Here is a 14,937-nt window from a genome sequence, read left to right as displayed (position 1 = left end):
GGACCAAGAACACATCTATCAAACCTGCAAGGTTTCTGCAAAGAGCAACACTTTCAGGTAATGGGAATTTTCCAGTAAAAAAATAATACCCCTTCAGCTTTACCACCTTCTGCTTTTGGGACAGACACAGGCCCTTGCCTTCAAGTCTCTCTCCAGTTGTTTGCTCTTTAATATTAGAACATGGTTATCGCACAATCTGACTTGTGCTTCTTGCTGGTTTCAGTTTTACAGATGCCATGGAGATTTTTTCCTACTGAGGTTTTCAGCTGAATCTTCAGGCTAAAAATCCCCATAACATCCGGACTCTATAACTTACACCAGAGTAACTTAGAACCACCCACCTCTTTGCAACAGCAGCATGGATTTACCTCCAAATAATGTGGAGCCATCTCCTGAAAATATGTACGAGGCTGTTATTAACAGTCTCTGCCCATTTGCTAGCCCTGCATTTGAGAGCAATCCAGACTGCAGTGCAGAGACCCTATCGTTTACAGAATGCTGTATTTGTGTCTATTTGGTGTCCATAATGAACGCCAAGTAACACAGGAGTCCAGGCTGTCAATGCGTTTGTGTTGCATGGGCTGATTTTGGAGCTGGAGTAATGATCCTAGCCCCACTGAAGCAGTTGGAGCTAGAACTTCTTCAACTTGCCTTGAAACAATGAATATTTTTAGAGCAATTTGCAAACCATTATTTTGATCAGCCAATCCAGCCCAAACTGCCTTGAGTTAATTTGATCCCAGTCTAGTTCAGGTGCAGAGCTGGGACTAGCCTGGTGATGGTGTTTACCATGCTGGAAGGGTGAAAACCGTCTTGCTGCAATGGGCTGCTGAAAAACCTTAGGCTCTGCGCAGGTTTGCTGCTGGTCAAGCCGAAGAGGTTATTGATTTTTCACAGTGAGGTGATGGGGAAAGTGGTTGGACATTTTGATTTTTAGTAAATGGCTTTAGGTAACTGCCCTGGGAAGCAATTGTAAAAAGAGTCGGGAGAGATGAGAATTCGTCGTGCAGTGGCGGGCAGCAGCAGGGATGGGAGGCACGTGTTGCGGGCAAGAGTTCCTTGGCTGCTAACGCTGTGCTCCAGCCTTGTGCTTTATCCCAAATTGAGGCATTCCCTGAGGGGGAAAAAAAAAAAAAAAAAGAGATCCAAGACTCAAAGGCTGTGCATTTAGCTGTGACCTTGACCCTGCTGTGTCTCATCTTTGCAGCAGCCCCTGCTCAGTCTTTCAGCTGATATTTCCTCTCTTGCTTTTGAGCTGTGAAAGGCTCCTCCTGTTCCCACCCCCACATCCTAGAAAACAGCACAAAAATACAGTAATTGACATGGGTTTGGGCTTTTTTTTCTTCCTCTCTTCTTCCAGAGCTGGGAAAGGAGTTTTTTCAGCCATGAAGCTTGGCAAGACGCGTCCATCCAAGGATGACCATCGGAAACAAGGTATGTTGTTCCTGGGAGGAGGTTGTTCCCTGCTCCAGGGCTTCTTTTTGGCTGTCCTCCACATCCCAGGAAAGCACCTGAGATGCCATAGAATCACAGAATGGTTTGGGTGGGAGAGGAACTCTAAAGACCATCTAGTCCCACCCCTCCGCCACAGGCAGGGACCCCTCCCCCCAGCCCAGGCTGCCCCCAGCCCCGTCCAGCCTGGCCTTGAGCCCTGCCAGGGATGGGGCACCCACAGCTGCTCTGGGCAGCCTGGGCCAGTGCCTCGCCGCCCTCACAGGGAAGAATTTCTTCCTCATCTCTCATCTCCATCTCCCCTCTTTTAGTTTAAAGCCATCACCCCTCGTCCTGTCGCTACAGGCCCTGCTAAAAAGTCTGTCCCCAAAGTGACTCACATGGGGCACAGCCAGCTGGTAGCTCGGGGATTAGACAGGGAGCACTGGATGCTTGGAGGAGAGCTGCAGAGAGGGTCTCCATGGGGAAATGGAAAGTAGGAACTGACAGAAAGAGTTTCCTGCTGAAGGCTTGGCCAGTCTTCCCCCACCTTGTGATATCCCACCTGTGGCAACACCTGTGAGTTGTGCAGGCTGCTCCTGGCTTATATTTAAGGGCTGATTTGCAAATGTGACAGTGCAAAGCAGGGTTTAGCCCTTGCACCTTGCTGGGTGCACAATGCAGCAGCACCATGAGAGGAAGGGCTTAGCTGCTGCAGGGCTGCCTGTCCCCCCAGCTCGGCACCGCTGAAATCAGATGCCTTTCTGGAAATGCACAAGAGGGGCAGCGGTTGGAAATTTGTTGTTGTTTCCATTCAGACCAAAGGGTTGGGTTTCAACAGCAAAGAAATGGAGGAATGCATGTTTGCAAGCAAGGGCGAAGTGTTGCTTTAGATAGTGTTTCTGGGCAAATCTCCACTGTTCTTCAGCCAGGTTTGAGGGTAGGAAAAGGGGAATTTGGACTGGGACACCGGTGTAGGTAGAGGCATTGGCACTGGGAAGGCATGGCATGGAAACCTGGGTGGGCTCTCTCTCTCCCCAGTGTCTGGGCATTCATCTCATGGTTAAAGCTTTATGCAAGACCACAGAGAAAGCAGCTGGGATGCAAAGGCAGGAACAGGGTGTGCAGTCAGGTAGTGAAGTGCCCTTACAGATCAGGATTTACCTGTGGTCGGGAATGGTTGCAACACAGCTGCTATGTTGCATGGTGTAGTCAGTGCTCCATGGCCATGGGGCTCCTTCTTCCCCTTTCCCCAGGTACCCCTGGCTTTCACACACCTCACCAGGGCTCTGCTCTCTTAACACCACCCTCCTCAGCCTCAGTGCTGTTTTGGCTGTGCTTCCTACCATTAGTCTGGCCAGGTGGTGATGGGACAGGGTGGGTGTGTTGAACCACGTGCCTGCTGGCCATGTCAGCATCCCTTCTGTGCCATGCTCTGCTTTCCTTCTGTATGGACTGCTGGTCCTGCTAAAATCAAATAGATTCACTGAATCACCAAAAACCAAGCTGGGAGGGTGCTAGTCTGTCTGCCCACCCGCACATTGCAGGATCAAACCTGCTTAGGTCCTTCCCAGCTGGTGGGGTTCTAACTCAAACTCAGAAACTCCCAGTTGAGTTGAGGACACCCTTTTCCCATCCAACCTGCAGCAGTGTATCTCTTCATCCTGATGGAAAGCTTTTACTGACACCCATCCTAGATCTCCCTTGCTTTAGCCCATGTCATCTCAGAAAACCAGACCAGACCTGATTTCTAGTCTCCTGGAACATGCCAGTCTCCATGTCTTAGGTTAGCAAAGAGACAGGGAACCTGTTTCCCAGGAGCTGTGTCTGTGCTGTGTGAGTGGATTTGGTGCTACCCTGCTGTGCCAGCAAAGCAAGCCAGTGATCCAACAGCTATACTGGTGTTTCTGGCCCAAGAGAAAAAACAAATTATTATTGCTGCTTTGTGGTCATTTCTTTACCAGAGCAAAGGCAGGAGGGGCAGGCATGACACACACAGGGATTGTGCAAGGAAAGTAGTTTCTGAGCAACTTTTACCAATAGAAAGGTAGACTGGTGGGCAACGCAGCTGTGGCTCAGTGCTGGTGGGATGTGAGGTTTTGACTCTCCCTGCAGCAATTTTTCATCTTGGGAAATAAAATCATAGAATCATTTACATTGGAAAAGACCTTTGAGGTTATCAGGTTCAACCGTTAACCCAGCACTGCCAAGCCCACCACTAACCTATGGCCCTGAGCACCACATCTGCGCATCTTTTAAACACCCCAGGGATGGTGCCTCCCCCGCCTCCCTGGGCAGCCTGTCCCAGTGCTGGACACCCTTTCGGTGAAGAAATGTTTCCCAGTCTCCAACCTAAACCTGCCCTGGTGCAACCTGAGGCTGTTCCCCCTTGTCCTGTCGCTTGTGACCTGGGAGCAGAGACCGACCCCCCTGGCTGCAGCCCCCTCCCAGGCAGCTGTAGGGAGCGATCAGGTCCCCCCTGACCCCCCTCCTCTCCAGGCTGACCCCCCCCAGCCCCCCCCATCAGACTGGTGCCCCAGCCCCTGCCCCAGCCCCCTGCCCGGCTCTGGACATACTCCGGCACCTCAAGGTCTTTCTTGGAGTGAGTGGCCCCAAAATTACCCTTTTCTCCTGTTTTTTCATACCCCTCTACCCCAAAGCTACACAGCTGGTTGTCTTTGCAACTGTTCCGCTGGTAGCTGGAGCTGCCACACTTGCTCAAGCGCTCTTTCACCCCTTGAAGTCTGGGGCATTTGTCATTTTTTGTTTTCTTTCTGCCTTCATGAAACCGTATACAGGCACACTGCCCAGGCGGAATAACGTGTCATGCAAGGCAAACCTTTTTTTAGTCCCTTTCTAGACCAGGTTGTCTGTGACCTGACCCGGTGACCATTGTTCTTTGTATATCAGGTGAGGTTGATGGGATGTATTGGTTACCTTTCTCTTTGCCTTTAATTATTCACCGAGTGGAAACAATAAGATACATTGTTTTGTCTCCTTTATGCAGATGAACCTGCTGTATTGGAGGCAGAAGACCTGGACCAAAAAGCCATCAGGCAGGGAGGCAGACTGGAACCGGACACCATTTCCTTGGCCTCTGTCACAGCTGTCACCACCAATGTCTCAAATAAGAGGTGAGGTCCAGATGTGAGCTTGTGCAAGCTGGGGGATGAGGGCAGGCTGGCAAACACCCCACAACCAGATGTCCCCTGAGACAGGGTATGTTGGAAATCACATCGCCCCATGCGGCTGTTGGGTTTTTCAGAAATACCTGACTGACTACAAAGAGCACCAATGTTCAGGGGTGTTTGATAGCCCTCAGGGTTTATATTTCTCAGATTGAAAGATGGCAGGAGCTTCGAGGGGTGACCCTGCCAATGCTGTGTCACAGCTTGCAGCAAGTCAATACTTGCCAGGGGAGGTTTAGATTGGATATTAGGAAAAATTTCTTCACTGAAAGGGTGGCCCAGCACTGGAACAGGCTGTCCAGGGAGGTGGTGGAGTCACCATCCCTGGGGGTGTTTAAAAAACACATAGATGCGGTGCTTAGGGACATGGTTAAGGATTGATTTGGCAGTGCTGGTTGGACTCGATGATCAACAAGGTCTTTTCCAACCTCTATGATTCCATGATTGAGTCCATCTGTGGTTTTACTGAGGGTTTCTTCTGCTCCTCCGAAGGTCCAAGCCTGACATCAAAATGGAGCCAAGCGCTGGGAGACCAATGGATTACCAGGTAGGTGACAGTGTTGTGTTCCCAACCTCAGCTCACAGGGGTCACAACCCAAGGGATGGGGGGACAGTTTTACAGGGAGTGAATTTGTGCTGAGTTTCCACACGCTGCACTCGGCAAGCATGACTTCCCCAGAGCTGGCATTTAAATGGTCGAGGCAATAAACTCAAGAATAAGTAATTAACTGGTTTTGCTGTCCATCATGTGAAGCCCAGAAAGCCCCAATTAATCTGTGATTGACGCAGGCTGTCCCCAATATGTTGCTCTTACTTCCTAAGAGCTTCCAGTGTGCTGCTTAGTATTCAAGATGGGTGAGTGCTGGCTGGCAGTAGGTTGCTCACTACATTTCCTTGAATAGTCTGGTACGTGGCTGCTGTGGTCCTGCTCAAGTGATGTTCCTGCCACTTTGTCTGGCGTTAGAAGAATTACACATTTCATTTCCCAAGGCTCAGATGATGCGTGCTGCTCCCTTTTCTTTTACTAGTTTGTGCCAGCGTCGTTCATAAATTGGCTTCTTGTCTCTTTTTCACAAGGTTGTGCTGATTCAGCAGCGATTTAGCTTTTATGTCCTCTCTCCTCAGCACAGCAACATGTTCCTGGGGATATCTTGGAACAGTGCAAATAGTGATTTCTGTTAGAGATTTATTACAGAACACTTGCAGCATACACTGCAGATCAAATTTTGAGGCTTACAGGGAATGAGTGCGCTTGGTTCAGGAGAGGGGAACATAAAGAACATAAAGACAAGGGGGAAGGTGCAAAACAAATGAAATCCAAGAGGCAGAAGGAACACGAGGTCCAGTTATTTGGCTACTGCAAACAGGAGGATGACAAGGTTGGTGTTCATGGGGAATGGCTAATTTCTGGAGTAATAATGGGATCTGCAGTTCTAGGCTGGTTCGTGAACAAGGCACATGCCTGGCTGACCTCCCTACATCTGTTTTCCTTTGACAACTGGCTTCTGTGGGACATCTGAGAATTAAAGAGGAAAGGGCTTTATCTTCCAGACCACATCCCTGGGAAACCTCGGCCTGTGGCAGCAGAGGGGATGGAGGGAGGGACACAGTGTTAATGAAGGATGGTGCCCAGCCAAGCCACCTCCAGGAGCTGGCGTGGGTTGGGGCAGGGGTGGAGGGAGGGTCTGGGTGCAGAGATGACTCCTCAGAAGACGTTTGGGATGTCTCTGCACACTTTTCTGTGCTGTATGTGAAGAGCGAGCCCGAGCCAGGTTGCGTGAGCTGCTGCGCTGCTGGCCATGGGCTTGGCGGCGGTGTCTGCACCTCGGCCCCCCTGTGCTAAGTAAATGCCAGGCAGCCTTGCCCCCTTCCTCAGCTGCCTTTTAGGAGTACTTTAGAAGAGAATATTTCAGCTTAAATTATCACAGCATCCCAGCAACTTCTGGTGGTTTGGTGGGTTTTTCTGTTTGTTTGATGTTTTTGGTTTTTGGGTTGGTTTTTTTTTTGCTAGAATCTGAACCTTTTTTAAAGAAATCTGATTGAAAGTCAAGTCTCTTAATATGTTACCAAAATGAAATTTCCCCGAATTTACTCATAAATATAATAGTTTAATTTTTAATGGATTTCTAAGGTAAACCTGACTTCAAGTACAAAAGTAATTAATGATAGCTAGAGAAAGCATGTGTAAATTAACTCATATGTTGGGCTTCAAGGTAGCCAGGACTGAGAGTTCACATTATTTTAAAAATTTTTTAAAGGAACCCCAAATTCACTGTGCTTTGAAACCTGGAGGTTACCTGTCCTACCACCAACTTGGGATAGATTTTAAAGAAATGACGCTAGAAAAATGGCTACTGGGAACTGAAAAGATTTTTTACCTACACAGAATTACACCTACGTTTTTCTTTAAGTTAAGAAATTTAGGTATTATCTGAGCAGGAATTCCTAATAGAAATTTAATATTGCAAGGAGGGAATTTATATATGATCTAAATACGTAATGTTAATTTAATGTCACAAAGTGGATTGAGTTGTGAATGACAAACTTCTGTTTTTCCCCAAGATTTGGGAAGACAGGGGTTAAGGCAATGAGTGGCATCTGATGCTGCTCTCAGGAGGTGAAGGTGTGCAAATCCCTCTCCCCAGGTCAGCATCACTATCATCGAGGCCCGGCAGCTTGTTGGGCTCAACATGGACCCCATGGTCTGCGTGGAGGTTGGAGAGGAAAAGAAATACACGTCCATGAAAGAATCAACCAATTGCCCTTACTACAATGAGGTGGGTCTGTCCTCTGGTGACGCTCACAGCTACCTGCTCCTCAGGGTCTTCATTGCTGTTAGTCAATTAAATGTAGTTTCTTGTCACTTTGGGTTTTTTCCTTTTTTTTTTTCTTCTGTCACCTCTTGTTGGAATAAGATGAAATCTCAAACCACGCAGAAGGAAAAGTGAAGCCTTTGCCCTCTGGTATTTTGCAAAAATGGTAAAAAGTACACTTACTTGATCTGTGCTAAGGTCGTCTTCGTTTTTCTAAGAGGTCAGTGCTTCCTTCTAGTTCCCCAGACTGCAGAGGCTGTCAGTGTTGGGGCTCACATGGGTGCATCCCTGCTGTGACATGTGCTGCAGGATGTTCCTCCAGGCAGTCACAGCTTCTCCAGCTGGACTGTGCACTGTCTCTTCAATCGAAAAAATAAAAATCCAAATTCAAACTCTCTCAATCCAAAAGGAGGCCACCCCAGCTCTCCTGCTTTCACAACTGCTCCTTCCCTTTCAGTACTTCGTCTTCGATTTCCACGTCCCCCCAGATGTCATGTTCGACAAGATCATCAAGCTGTCTGTAAGTGAGCATGGTTGCGTTGTCCTTTTTGTGGGGCTTTGGGAGAAACCAACCTGTTTTATGTATGCACTGGGGATGGATTTAAGGCCCTTGATGTGAGACCCCAACAGAAGCCAAGGTGTTCAGTCCTACGAGCCTCACCTCTTTTGCAGATGCTCAGTCCCTCTTGCTGTTGCTGACCTTCATTGCTGGGTCGACACAGCTCCACTCCTGCACTCACTCTCTCCCTCCATGGATGATCTCTGATATTTCAGAGCCAGGCAGAACTGAACCTGTCTTGGGATGTGTTTAGGCTTGGCGAGGAGGACAGACCTCCTCGAGCCTGCCAGAGGGTTTCCTGGGGTACAAGACTGGCAAAGCTATTGTGGAAACTGAGGACTGCAGATGCTGAGAGCAAAGCAGGGGCTGCAGGCCTCCCTGTAGCCATGGAGGAGGGTGATGAACAAGATTTGCCAATTCACTGACCAAAGCATGCTAATTAGGAGTATCCATATCCATCCTATGTGCAGACCAGCTGTACAATTACTCCCACAAAGGGAATTAGACCATAGATTTCCAGCATCCTAAAGACCCTTCCTTCAGGTGAACATCCCAGTGCTTGTTGCCATAGTGGCTGGAAGACTGCATCTTTCTTCAAAGCAATTTCTTTGCGGTTATTTGTATTCAATCCAAGTATACACTTGCTTGCAGTACTACTAAGCAAGAACTGCCAGCTCCACTGTGGCTGTTAGTGTCCTTATACAGACCAAGGTCCTGCACAGACCATGGAAAATGCATCAGCTCTTTTCCCATCTGACACTGAACATCTCTGGAAAGAGCCTTTTGGCTCTCAGGGCTTGGAAAAAAGTCTGACTGGTTTTCCCCTCTCCATTTCCAGGTGATCCATTCAAAAAACCTCTTGCGCAGTGGGACTTTGGTAGGCTCCTTCAAGATGGATGTTGGAACCGTTTATACCCAACCTGGTACGTAAATGCTGTTTGCAACTAGTCCTGTGTGCATAGGACCTGCACCACTGGACAAATATCCTTGCCAAGTAGCCAGGTGGGTGCTAGGTTCCATGGGTGATGCTTATCTAACTTAATGGTAGTATCCTGGACATAAGCAAGTCACCTGGGCTCCCACTGCAGTCAGGAGAGACCACACTCAGCAGCTTCAGGGAAAGTTGTACATCCCATCCTGAGATAAGGTGCTACAGCCAGAGGCTGAGATGCTCTCTGGGTGTGCTGCTGTCTGTCCACTGACCACCTGAGGAAAGAAGCCCAAGGTGACTTGCTCAGGCAAGATACCAACCTTCCAGATAGCTGAAGCTCATGGGCTGGACCTTGTCCTCTGTGGTTGGCGTTTGAACCAAGAAAGGAAGATGTCTGGTGTGCAACGTAAAAGAGAGAGAGGTTGATCAGTGCTGCTGTCATGTTGATCACTGATGATAAACAGAATAGCAATGCCCATTTGAGGGCCTGGTGCTCACCCTATGCTAGAGCTGCACACACAACACCCCTTCAGAAGAGATACCCCCAAAATCACCTCAAGGTGCTTTTTTCCTGTGCTCCCACGTCACACCTAGTGCAACATTCTGCCTCTATAAATAAGCCTGAGAGCTAAGATGTGAATGAAGCCTCCAGAGTCTGCACCTGAGGGGGGTCAGCAGATGATGAGGGGGACCTTAAGGGAGCATCTAGTCTGGTTCCCTGCTCCAAGCAGGATGAAATCTTTCTAACACCATCCAAAAGGCACCTGAGACCTTAAAGACTTAGAATCATAGAATTATTTGGGTTGGAAAAGACCTTTACAATCAAGTCCAACTATTAACCCAGCACTGCCAAGCCCACCACTAAGCCATGCCCCTAAGTGCCACGTCTACGTAACTTTTAAATACCTCCAGGGTTGGTGACCTCCAGTGATGGAGACTCCACCCACTTTCAGACAATTTATCCCATTGCTTCTCTAGTCTTCAACATGAGACACATCTTCCTAATGAATTTTTCAGAGGTTTCTGTCTGAATTCCTCATGCCTGAAGATGTTTCTTGTATGTGTAAGTCCTCCCACTTGAGTAGAAGGATGTTTCCAGTCTTCATGGTTATTGCTGTGTCTCATTCTGATAAATGACTGTCTTGTCCCCTGGCTTCCAGAGCACCAGTTCTACCACAAATGGGCCATCCTTTCTGACCCTGAGGATCTCACTGCCGGGCTGAAAGGTTACCTGAAGTGTGACATCGCTGTCGTAGGGAAAGGAGACAACATCAAGACTCCACACAAATCCAATGAGACGGAGGAGGAGGATATTGAAGGGTAAGGATCTGCAGAACCAGCTTCAGACAAACTTTCTTGGGAATGACTTTTCATGTCTCTTTACCTTGAAATCTACAATGAGGACAGCATCCCTATACATCAGGCTGACAGCCCCTCTAGTACACGTACCTACCTTGTGCAATGAAACCAGGGGGACCCATAAGTTGTTTTTCAGAGAGAGAACACATGGCAGATTACTGGTGTGAACCCAGGTCATATCAAGTAGAGACAAGTCATTTCTGTTAGGTCAGACTATCTCCTGATTGTTGAGCTCTCTATACCAACAACCAACACCAGCCTGATGTCAACCAATTTGATGTCCCCCCTGTTTACCTAATGCTCCTGTTGGTGCTTGGGTGGGCAAGATGGGATGGGATGGGGTCTCATCACCCACTGCCAGGGCAGAGCAGGGTGGTCAGGCTGCTTGCGTGGGCAGGACTCTTTGGTTCCCCAGAGCATCTAAAAGGTTTCAGCCCCAAAGCATTTCAGGCTAATTAAATATCTCTGAGTGCAACCATGGGCTTTCAAATCTACCCCTCAGCCTCTTGCCACATGGTCAGAAACCCAGACTGGTAGCAAAATACCAGTGCAGGTCTATTGACTTTTTGGCGACCAGGGGGCTTGAGGCACCACCTGAAATATTTTGGGCCATCGTTCCATGCTGTACTGGTGATATTATCCCACTTTTTCATGGACAAGTCCAGCAGTTCCTCTAGAAATTGTTTTGTTCACAGCGTCCCACATGGCTCCCATTTCTTCCTCCAGAAAGGGAAAGCCACATACAATGAGGAAAACAATTTAACGGAGTTCAGTTCTCCCCCCAAAATAATCACCTCAGCTCCCCTTGTACCCTGATAAAGAAAAAAGGCTCTTCTAACATCCCGTTCATCTGGCCTGCTTTAGATGTCTAAATTAGGCTGAGTTTAATTGTCTTCTAGACTCCACTGACAATAATTATGTTCCTTCTGTGGAATGCCCAGAGGCACCTCAAGGGGCTTCTCTAAGATTTTCCTTACAAAACCATCACTCCACATCCCAAAACAGGAAGATGGGCAGAAACAGAACAGCAATAAAACATATGGCTGTGGAAATGGTCATCTTTCCTCCTCCACAGAGCCTGTGCTCAGAAAGTGGGGAGCTTCTCCCTCTTTGGTAAGCCTCTCCTGACAAACCTGCCGACCCCAGCAGCTGTTTCCCACCTATCTGTTGACTTTGCAGGAACCTCCTCCTCCCAGACGGGGTTCCTGCGGAGAGGCAATGGGCTCGTTTCTACGTCAAGATCTATCGAGCAGAGGGACTGCCCCGTATGAACACCAGCATCATGGCCAATGTGAAGAAGGCTTTCATTGGGGACAACAAGGACTTGGTAGACCCCTATGTGCAGGTGGTCTTTGCAGGGCAGAAGGTGAGCAAGCTGTGCGTGGTACCAGGGTGACCCTGGGAGGTAACGTGAGCAGGACCAGCCATTGTACAGGAGGCCTGATCTTAGTTTTCCTGGCATGTAGGTGCTGAGATGCATGGCAAAGCCACCTTGTTTGCTATGTTTCCCCTCTCTTGTGCAGATTGTGATGGGTTTGCAGCACTCTTCAGCTGAGGAAAGGAGCTTGTTACTTGGGAGAGGAGAGTGGCCAGGCAGAATGCATGTTTCAGTGGTGATTAGCAAGGAAGCAGTTCACATTGTGAGGGATGGCTTGGGAGCTCAAACCCTTGTCTAACATCTGTCTCCTCTCACTTGGCAGGGGAAGACATCCGTACAAAAAAGCAGCTATGAGCCTCTCTGGAATGAGCAAATAATCTTCACAGAAATGTTCCCCCCGTTGTGCAAGCGGATAAAGGTCCAGATCCGAGACTCAGACAAAGTCAATGATGTGGCCATTGGTACCCATTTCATTGATCTGCGGAAGATCTCTAATGAAGGAGACAAAGGTAAAGCTAAGGTGGGGAGCAGGCTGAGCTACCTACTCTACTAAGGTAGAGAGACATCCCTTTAGCAGAGAGTTAGCACAGTGGCCTAGGCTCCTTCCCCCACCCCTGGAGACAGCTGCTTCTTGGTGCCTGGCTGGAAAGACCTTGGTTCTCTTGCAGTGGTCTTCTGAGGTCACTGGACACACACTCTTTGAAACCAAGCCCAATCACAAGACTGCAATCTAATACCTGAAAGCAAGGACACCCAAGAACAATTTGCTGTTTCAAATAATTGCTATGAATGGATGAATGTCTGACAGGCTCCCCCATTCACGCACACATGAACACACCAGCACACATAGGCAGGACCGATGTGAAACCAAGGATGGCTCTAGAAAGGGGATTAATAGGATGTTCCTTTTTCTTGACTCACATTGGGTGACTTGCCCAGTGGGCAACAAACCTCTGTCTTTGCACCTCTGACTCACTGGTGCACTGCACAGTCCCCATTGCTGCCTTCACTGCAAAATGGTCTCCATGTATGGTTGCAAGCATGCATTCTCATGCACACACGTGTGCATATTCAAGCCTGCATCAACTTGTACAGACCAGGAAAGTGATGTTAATCCATAAGTGAGTTTGTACCCTGAGGCAAAGAGTTGCCTTCCTTCTTGGACGTCCCCTTCCCTACATGCATATTTGGTCTGCTGCAGGCTTTCTGCCCACCTTTGGCCCCGCGTGGGTGAACATGTACGGCTCCACTCGGAACTACACCCTGATGGATGAGCACCAAGAGCTGAATGAGGGTCTGGGTGAAGGCGTCTCCTTCCGGGCCAGGCTTTTGTTGAGTCTTGCTGTGGAGATCTTGGACACCACCAACCCAGAGATCAACAGCTCCACTGAGGTGCAAGTTGAGCAGGCCCCATCAGTTGCTGATGTAAGTCGCCCCTAACCCTACAGCTGCCGGTGGTGAGTCTTGGGTCTCAGGCCTCTTGGAGTTTTTATATTTGGTCTCACAAACCAAGGATTTTGTTTAGTGTTTTCTTAAGAGTTTTGGATCCTCCAGCACAATAAAAGCAAATCTGATAAGGAATTCAGGTTTTACAGTCATTCAAATGCTTACCTCTCTTAGGAATGCTGGGCAGAAGGAGTATCTGAGTGAAGGAGGATCCTAGATTTTGAGATGTTTCTCCATTTGGGATTTAGACAGGACAAAGAGAGAAGAGAGACATCTCCTAATGCCAGATGTCTCACTCTTGTCCTGATGATGGGTTTCAAAGAGAAGACAAGACTAATATATTTCCCAACCAATTCTGGCAGGATGGAACTGGTCAGAGAAATTGAAGGGCTGTTTCCCGACAAGAGAAGCCCCACAGCTTTAGTCTTGACATGTAGAGCCTGCAAGGCTGCTGCCTGTGCTCTGCATGAAAAGACACATCCAGGCTTGTCGTAGCTGGGGGTGCCTACATATGTCAACCTCTATGAGCCAAGGGTGTAGAGTAGAAATGGAGAAGTCTGACGGCAGTGTGACCGTGTGAAAACTCTCCTGCAGAAGTAAAGTGGCCTTAATTCAGCTTAAGGGGAAACAAAACCACCTGGAAATAAAGCTATTCCAGTTCTGAAAGAGCATCCAGGCAGATGATTCAGTGTAATTTGATTAATTCAATTTGTGAGTATTCCTCAATGTCCCTTAGACAGTCCCTTATGTGCAAGGGATGACTGATCTCAACCCATTTAAAAATTAGGGCAAAATCTTTTAATTAAACTCTCTCTGCAGTGAGCCTGGAGATGGCTCAGTCTGGGGAAGAGGAACTCTCATGGTCCTCTTGAAAGCCTGAGCAGTGGCACCTCATCTTTGCCCATGAGGGTGCTCAGAGGTGCTAGGTGATGCACCCTTCTGCCCAAGGGGACCTGCCCTGCCAGGTGTCCCTCCAGATGACCTCAGCCCTGGTCCCCATGATTTCTCCTGCAGAACTGCACTGGGAAGATGGAGGAGTTCTTTCTCTTTGGAGCCTTCCTAGAAGCTACCATGATCGACAGGAAGATTGGTGACAAACCCATCAACTTCGAGGTCACAATAGGTTGGTTGTTTTTTGGGGAGGGTGGTTTTGAAGCATGCCTGGTGGGGAATGCAGGATCCATGGCTGAGAGCAGGATTTCTTCCCCTTTTTCCATACCAACACATGCTAGAGCACAAAGGGCGCTCAGTTTAGGGAGAAGGTGATGGCTACTCTCCTGGCACAAGCCATGTGGGGCCCCAAATCATCTATTGTGTTCATGCTGTGCTGTGGCCTGTGGAGCTGCTCCCTCTCTCACCCTGGCTTCGTGCCTCCCAAGGCTGACCACCAAAGGGAGGGAGTGTCTTCCTACTAGCTCAAGAGGGGATGTGAGCAGGAGACAGGCACCCATCACTCATTTATGGTTCCTGGGCATGGTTTCAGAGAGTTGAACTCCACTGCCCCCCATGGTTCCTGCAGAGAAAACTTTTCCCCAACCTGAATTAAAGCCAAGAGATCGAGCCCTGTTGGAGTTACAGCCCTGTGAATTTATTTCACCTTTTTTGCCTTGAGGTAACTATGGGAACCAGATCGATGGTATGACCAAACCCATCCTACAGAGGAAGAAAGAGGGACGGAATGGGGACGAGGAGGAGTCTGAGCTGCTCCAGAACTCAAGTGAGGATGAAGGTGATGAGGATGGAGAGCTGGTGTCTGTTTCTTCATCTCAACCTGTGAAGCCCTTGGTCACAGACAGGTAAGCATGACTGCCTGGCCACTGAAGTGCCTCTGG

At 48.6% G+C, this 14,937-nt stretch overlaps 1 protein-coding gene across 14 annotated transcripts in view; it reads left to right on the top strand.

Moving 5' to 3' along the window:
- The window catches only part of OTOF (otoferlin), a 115,928-nt gene that overhangs the window by 68,251 nt on the left and 32,740 nt on the right, over positions 1-14,937 (top strand). For all 14 annotated transcript variants that reach the window (XM_037392729.1, XM_037392728.1, XM_037392726.1 and 11 more), the window contains 12 exons: positions 1,361-1,434; positions 4,439-4,565; positions 5,112-5,166; positions 7,265-7,396; positions 7,890-7,952; positions 8,830-8,914; positions 10,083-10,242; positions 11,461-11,647; positions 11,982-12,168; positions 12,861-13,084; positions 14,120-14,228; positions 14,718-14,901. In XM_037392729.1, the coding sequence (XP_037248626.1) occupies positions 1,361-1,434; positions 4,439-4,565; positions 5,112-5,166; positions 7,265-7,396; positions 7,890-7,952; positions 8,830-8,914; positions 10,083-10,242; positions 11,461-11,647; positions 11,982-12,168; positions 12,861-13,084; positions 14,120-14,228; positions 14,718-14,901 (1,587 nt within the window). The remainder of the gene's footprint in view (positions 1-1,360; positions 1,435-4,438; positions 4,566-5,111; positions 5,167-7,264; positions 7,397-7,889; positions 7,953-8,829; positions 8,915-10,082; positions 10,243-11,460; positions 11,648-11,981; positions 12,169-12,860; positions 13,085-14,119; positions 14,229-14,717; positions 14,902-14,937) is intronic.

The sequence above is a fragment of the Falco rusticolus genome, chromosome 6, assembly GCF_015220075.1.
Source record: "Falco rusticolus isolate bFalRus1 chromosome 6, bFalRus1.pri, whole genome shotgun sequence".
Lineage (NCBI taxonomy): Eukaryota > Metazoa > Chordata > Aves > Falconiformes > Falconidae > Falco > Falco rusticolus.
Note: the sequence above shows the minus strand (reverse complement) of the source record. Positions and strands in the feature narration are given on the sequence as shown.